This window comes from Cavia porcellus, unplaced genomic scaffold (assembly GCF_034190915.1).
Source record: "Cavia porcellus strain 051 isolate PalLab524CR breed Dunkin Hartley unplaced genomic scaffold, mCavPor4.1 scaffold_9, whole genome shotgun sequence".
NCBI lineage: Eukaryota > Metazoa > Chordata > Mammalia > Rodentia > Caviidae > Cavia > Cavia porcellus.
The window spans coordinates 64,181,677-64,189,571 of NW_026947492.1; the positions used below are offsets into that span (position 1 = coordinate 64,181,677).

The following is a 7,895-nucleotide window of genomic DNA, read 5'->3' on the forward strand; positions in this document are numbered from 1 at the left end:
TATTTTCATGTTTTTCTCTCACCTGTCTGAGAAAAGGACATGTATATGAGTAGAGTGAGTGAACAGACAGGTAAAGAAACAGAGATATCTACGTAATGTTTCAATTTTAGTTTTTTTCTATAAGTGATAATTGCTAATAGTGAGAATGCTGAGGTTTTCACATATATTACCTAATTTAGTACTTAAGGCAATTTTATGTGGTTTGCCTATCTTTGTTACTTGAGGTTGTTACTTGAGGTAAGGAAATGAACGCACACATATTTAAGTAATTTGTGGAATGGTAATCCAGATTATAGACATTTGTCATTTAATAACCAGATTCAGCTCCTGTGATTAAGTTATTAAGTAAATTAGTCAATGAATGAGGAGCTTATACAGTATGTACTTTGCAACATTCAGAATAAGGAAATGGCCAAAGGAAACTCAAATTCAAAGACTTTGCTTTTATCTGCACAACTTTAATATGCAGTACTAAAATGTATAACAGATCACGAAATTACAGCACTGTACTGTACAATAAAATCAGGAAAAATTACAGTACTATATATACAATGTATAATGCACAAAAAAGACAAGTAGGGCCCCAAAGTCAAGAGCTAAAGAACTGTGCAAAAAACAAAAAAAGGAAAGGAAAAAGACAGATTGTAAAGACGAGTTGCAGATTCTAAGTCTGAGTAGCTTGCATCTATCCTAATTCTGAAAATCATTAAATAGGTTGTTAAATAAGATATATCTGTAGTCCAGCTGACACAAAATTTACCATTAAACATGTAAGAAAAGTGAGATTGTGGTTAAAAATTCGTAACACAAACTTTCTATGTTTTTGATTGTGTTAATTGTCAAACTTGAAATACGGCATGCATATTACTTATGAAAAATATTCCAGACTCATTAATTGGACTTGTAAAAGAAATCAAATGGAATGTTGCTTCCACTGTTTGTGTGAAAATTCTGTGTCCTCATGTAATGTTTCATTTGCAGATTTTGCTGTTTTTCTTTTGTACAGTAGTGTTTTCTTGTTGTTCAAATAAATTTACAGAAATATATAATATATAATATTCATATTAAAATTCAGAAGTATTTACATGCTGAAGTAACTAACTTCATTTTTAACTTCAATTTGAATGATTAATAAACAAATGTATTTTATTTTTGCAGGAAATTCAGCTTGAGATTTTGCAGTCTGAGATCAACATGGAAACTTTCCCGAACATCACGTCCTCTCCCATCATCTTCCTGCTAACTGGCGTTCCTGGGCTGGAAGCCTTCCACACCTGGATCTCCATCCCTTTCTGCGTCCTCTATGCAACCGCCCTGTCAGGGAACAGCCTGATTCTCTTCGTCATTATCACTCAGCCCAGCCTCCACGAACCCATGTATTATTTCCTCTCCATGCTGTCTACCACTGACCTCGGGCTGTCCATATCCACACTGGTCACCATGCTGGGGATATTCTGGTTCAATGCCAGGGAGATCAGCTTCAATGCCTGCTTGTCACAGATGTTCTTTTTTCAACTTTTCACTGTCATGGAATCCTCCGTGCTGTTGGCTATGGCCTTTGACCGTTTTGTGGCCATTTCTAATCCTCTTAGGTATTCTTCTGTCTTAACTGATGTTAAAATAGCACTGATCGGAATAGCAATCATCAGTCGGGGGACATTGGTACAGATTCCTTTGGCGGTGCTTCTTAAAAGACTGTCCTTCTGCCGCAGCCGTGTGCTGCACCATTCTTACTGCTTCCACCCGGATGTGATGAAGCTCTCTTGCACAGACACCAGGATCAACAGTGCAGCTGGGCTGGCTGTTCTCATCACCACTGCTGGGGTGGACTCAGTGTGTATCGTCCTTTCATATGTTTTGATCATTGGGACTGTCCTCAGCATTGCCTCCCCAGAGGAGAGGAGAAAAGCTTTCAGCACTTGTATCTCCCATATTGGGGCTGTGGCTGTGTTCTACATTCCACTGATCAGCCTGTCCTTTGTTCACAGATTTGGGAGACGAGCCCCACCTTATGTACATACTCTGATTGCCAATGCCTACCTTCTGATGCCTCCTGTAATGAACCCCATCATCTACAGTGTGAAGACCAAGCAGATACGCAAGGCTGTGCTGAAAGTTCTCCATTCCAGAATGACAAAGATCTAGAGCTTGCTTTCTTCTCAAATTTTCTAGTCTTGTTCCTTGTGTGCTTGAATGGCATACAACAATGCCATTTAGCAAAGTTACAGTGTTTAGAGTGATACTTATTTTGAAATTTTTCCAAATATAGCTAGTTATATTTATGTTATGATAGTTATGACATTGAATTAACAGATTATATAAGTGGGAGACACTCAAAAATATCAGTACATCCTTAAAATAGTTAAAATGATAATGCAATTAAATCTTCTCTATGAACAACAATCTTATCTTTAAAATTAAAGTTTTAAATGACCTAGATAACAATTACCCAGTTTAGATTTCAAATGTGAAATTGCTTTGTGCTTTTAAAAAATGAAAAAAGTCTATTTACTGATTTTTATTTGTTCTTTACTGAGAGAAACATAATCACTCCTTTCACAAATGAGAAGAAAAAGTGTATTAAGGTTTCAAACTACCAAAACTCATCATCTAAATTTACCACAGATGACACACAATGTCAATGTTACTTACATTTTGCAAATATTTTAACTTTTCTTCTTAATCTCTGGCATTCCTGGGCATCTTTATTTACAGATAGTATCATTATCAATAAATGTATCATTGTCTTTCCAGCAAATTTAACTTATTTGCTTAAGAATTTGCCCTTTCTCCTAGATGTTTAGGAGAGATTTTGAAAAATAACACTTTTAATTCAACTTCAATCTGTACTTTCTTTGGTAGTACAAATATTATGGTTAGACTCTAATTCTGTTATTGTTTTGAGAAAATAATCATCTTCTGCTGAAAGGGAAATTAAAATTTTAAATAAAAGCCTGCCAAGAAATCCTGCCAAGGATGTCTTCCAAAAATGGGTGGCCTCATAATGGAACATTTCCTTTTGTGACCCATGATTGCTTAACTGATGGCCTTGCAACATAACTTGAGATGTTTAAGCTCCCTTGACAACCCACAATGTCACCCAACCCTCCAAATATAACATGAAATCTACCTTTGTGTCTCCTCCTTGCTCTCCCTATAAAAGACCCAAAACCCTGCTTGGCAAGGCTAACTGTTTGGGAGAGATCCCAGTTAAACCCACCAGCATGATAAACTGCCTCTTAAATCTCCTCAGTGCTATTTCTTCCTGTGTTCTGTCTGTTTTCCATAGCACAATTGAATTAATAGAAAATAAATATAGAGATATTTTATAATAGTGCTCTACTTGGAAATTCTCCCCAAGGAAATATGAATGCCAAAAACCACCAGACTTTAGATTATAAGATAGAACCAAACCAGTGATGAATACAGGACTAAAGAAACTCATCTGTGTTGCTTCCTTTCCTACTTTTTCTGAATTCATATATTAATCTACATAAACAGCACTTAGTGGTTTTATGAGTTTCCCTTCCTTTATTTAAGAATGTATTTAGTCAAGAAATTTTAAATAACTACAAAATGCTATAGACACACCCAGTTAGAATTAAACCTTGTGCTAAAAGGTCTATATAAGTCTAAGAAAGAAAGCATTTGCATGTAACTCAACTTGGTAAACTTTATACCAACCTCACAATGAATAGGCGGCATCTAAGATTTGTGTGCAATAACTGTCTAAGGCTGTGCACCAGCAGAGCATTTCTTGCATGTTTAAGGGGAGAAAAGAAGAAAAGCTCTTATCAGTGGATTCGTATCACGCATCTGAGTTACAGTTTAATACGAAGTCCTTTGTGATTCTGAGGAGTGAATTCCATCTGAAAGTGCCCATCTTCTGAGTTTGAGTCCTGACTCTAAATGATCCATTCTCAAACCTGATGATGTACTGGAATACACATGACAGTATCTTCTTATTTTAAGTATAAGACTTTGATCTGGGAGGAACCACTATGAAGATTCTATGTTTTAATCATCATAAAGTTTTCTCTGTGTTCTCAAGGCACAAAAAAAGGAAGAAACTTCCTGTAGTTATCACTGCGGCATTATTTCTGTTTCCTCTGGGTCTCTTCAGGCCTTCAGTGCCTGTTTATGTAAAGCTCTCATACCAAGTTTGAAACATCAAAACGGATTTAGCAGTCATTATTGATACCAGCTCTAGCACCTTTAATCCTGTTCTAAATAGCCTGTCTTTCTGCTGCAGTTATGTGCTCCACCATTCCTGTTGATTTCTCCCCGATGTGATGAGCTTTCAGCATAGTTTGCCAATAACACTTAATTGTAAACCTCTTTTCGTTTGTTTCTTTATTTTGAGACAGGGTCTTGCTATGTAGTTCAGAGTGGCCTTGAACTCATTTTGTAGCCCAGGCTGGCCTTGAACTCACCATAATCCTCCTGCCTCAGCCTCCTACTCACAGAGAGAGGCTTGCGTGTGGCTCAGGAATGTAGCAGATTTGAACTGTGCTAGTGTGGGAAATACTGATGCCAAAAGCCTTTTTGTGTTCCTCTATGGGTAAATGCCCAGCACAGAGTGGATGATCATGTTGAATACCAAAACAGAGTTCAAGCCAGTGTTAGAGACAATAATGACCAGATCAAAGGTACTGCTGATGTTGGTGTCTGTTTATGTTGCTCAGTTTATCTGTTCCTGGAAGAAGATGCCTGCTGCCCACAATTTAAAGGAGTAGAGGTTATTTTACCTCACTGTTTCAGAGTTTCTAGTCCATGGTATTCTGTCTAAGGCAGAAAAAATAATGTCAGAGGGAAAAACAGAGCAAAGACACACACTTCTTGGTGTCTGAGAAGCAGAGCAAAGAGGGTAAGCGTGCCAGCAAGAGAGGTACCCTCCAAAGACACACTTCGATTAACTCATCTTCTCCAGTTTTGCCTCACATCCTAAAGCACAGTCAACTATGCACAACAGTGTATTAATCCATTGATTAGTATAAAATTCCATGGTCCATAATTTTTCTTAATTCAATAAAGCTAACAAATAAGATTAACTGGCAAAGGCCATCCTTTGTCAATCTGACATCTAATCGTATCTCTTAAAACCAAATTCAATCTCAAAATGAACACAATTACAAGGCCATAAATCTTCCCAATCTGGTGTAACAATTATGCATACAACTGAAAAAATTATAATAATCAGTTCCCCAAAGTATCACAGGTCCAGTGTTTCTCCAAAGTCAAAGTAAAAAATCTTTGAAACTCAAGACAAACTCTTAGTTGTTAATCTCTGTAAATTAAAAATGAGAGTGGCATTATCACAAAATATAATGGCATATAGTGTCTTTGGCAAAGTCTCTTGTTGCTGAGACAAAATACCTGACACCCAAAATTAAGAAATGAAAGATTTATTTAGCTCACAGTTTGTGGAGGTTTTAATTCATAATCAGCAGACTCCAAGGCAGGGTGGTATAGTGCAAAGGCAATAGTTTACAGTGGTAGAAGACAGAAAAGGCAGCAAGAGCAAAAAGTGGGGAGGACAAGCCTCTTTTTCCTCTCTTATGTTATAAACAGGCTATACCCCTCAGATGGGTACACTCACACCATCTCCATGCCATCCTCTTGCACAGGCTGAGGATATTTACAAAGTAAGGACCTTGGCCCTCTGATGAACCAGTTAAGCTTCTAACCTTCTCAGATTGAAATGGTGAATAAAGTCTTAGAGCAGTAATGGCTTGTCCTCTATACCCCAGGACGTACATTGCTGAGTTGCTTAATTAACCTTCTAGACTTCTCAAGTTGATACAAAGTATCTTCCATAATAATCTGCTCCTTGTCAACTTGGCAACCAGGCTATTTCTTTAAATCAGTTCTCGGATGCAAAGATGTTTATTATTATCATTTTACAACTTGAACATTATAACACAGGTTTAGCAATCCTTAAGAAACAGTAATAAGTAAGTCTATTAACATTGTATTACATTAGAACGATGACACATGGTAAATGTGCCAATACAGGATTAAAACTCATCAAGGCAAGCATTAAATCTTATAGATCCATGCCTGGCACATGGAATATGTGGTTGTGAGCTGTGAATTTATTTTTTAAAATTTTATTTAAAGAAAGACTAAACAAAACACAAAATGGGTAGAAACAATACGTATTTTCAAAGAAAAAATAAACAGTAAGAAATCACTAGTTGATGATTACATTTTGTTGTCTTACAAATCCTTGTTCAAGATACAAAAGTGAAACATCCAAAGTGGAGATTCAAACAGCAAGACTGCAAACAGTTCTGTTCAATTATCCAACAAGAACTTAGTAATATGGTTATCAATCCTATACACTTAAACATACATGCATTTATCCATATCTTCACTTATGTTGTGATTAAACAAGCAAAGCAGGCTAAAATCACTCTGAACAAAGAATAATAGTATTGCTGGATTTCACATCACGACACTACTGGATCAACACTAGTGTCTTTTTCTTCAAAGTATTTGTTCATTTCATCATGGGTTATAAGATTAGTTCTCATAAACTGTTTATAGGTTCTACACATACATGAGTTTTAACATGTATTTCTATCCTTTGTATGTTAAAGGGAGAAACAAAACAAAGCAAGACAAAACAAAAGCTATTATACATGTCAGGCATATTATATTGGTAGATCAAGTTGTGAGGGGTAACGTGCTATTATAATTAGAAGAAGTTTAGGGAGCCTAGGAGATTTTGCAGGTGCATTAGGGCAATCAGTAGAGGAAAAAACCCTATTAATATGTAGAATAAAAAGCATAAGCCCACTTTTATATGTTCTGTTTGGTTTCCTCATTGGGAAATAATAATTAGAGTAGGAATTAAAGCTGTTTCAAATAAGATATAGAATATCATTATTTCTGTAGCAGAGAAAGTTATTATTAGGGAGGTTTGAAGGAGAATTATAAGAGCAATATATGTTTTTTTGTGTCTCTGTTTCGTTATTTAAGTGGTGTTGGCTGGCGATGATTATTAGAGGAAGGAGTCACGTTGTTAAAATGAGTAGTGGGGAAGAGAGTGAGTCAGATGAGAAACTTAGCGAGTAGTTCTGTCCAGTGGTGTCAAGCTTGTTAATAATTGCTAAGCTAATTAGCACAATTAGCAGGCTGTGTGATGTTGTATTAATTCATACTATTGATTTGATAGATAATTAGATGGTAGGAATGAGTATGATTGTTGGTACAACAATTTTTAGCACTGTAGTAAGTTTAAGTTTTGTACGTAATCAATTCCATAGATATTTGAAATTATAATAAAAGTGCAAGGCCTACAGCTGCCTCACAGGCAGCAAATACTAATATGATAATGGGGATTGCAGAAGATAGTAGGTAGTGGGAGTTAAGTATGATTAAGGAGCCAAAAATGAATGTTGATAGTATTATACCTTTTAAGCATAACAATGTTGATATTATATGAGATCAGTAGATTATTGTATCTAGAAATGATACAGTATAGACTATAATTAGGTTGAAGTGGATTGATGACATTTTGGTAATTATGTATTAAGTGTAGTCTAGGGAGTCGAAATCACTTCTTTTGTAACTAAACTTATCACCATATTTGGCTCATTCTAAGCCTTTTTGAGTTCATTCATAAGCTGGGCCCAGTGTTAAGACTAGAATTAATATTTGTGCAAATAACAGCATTAGGTTAAGTTCATTAATCTGGGACGTTCATGGAAGTGGGAGTAAGAGAGCAATTTCCAGGTCAAACAGTAGGAAAGTAATAGCAATAAGGAAAAATTTCATTGAAAGTGGTAGGCATGCAGATTCTGTCGGATCAAATCCACACTTGTAAGGGCGGGCTTTTTTCTGTGTAGATATTTATTTGAGGAAGTCAGAATGTAATTGTGACTAGTAGA

The 7,895-nt window shown here is 36.0% G+C and overlaps 1 protein-coding gene across 1 annotated transcript; it reads left to right on the forward strand.

The window, feature by feature from the left end:
- The first annotated feature begins 1,163 nt into the window (after positions 1 to 1,163).
- Positions 1,164 to 4,338, forward strand: LOC100730695 (olfactory receptor 51F2-like). The gene has a single exon (XM_023562224.2). The coding sequence runs from the start codon at positions 1,195 to 1,197 to the stop codon at positions 2,143 to 2,145; it is 951 nt and encodes a 316-aa protein (XP_023417992.1). The 5' UTR covers positions 1,164 to 1,194; the 3' UTR covers positions 2,146 to 4,338.
- The last annotated feature ends 3,557 nt before the right edge of the window (positions 4,339 to 7,895 follow it).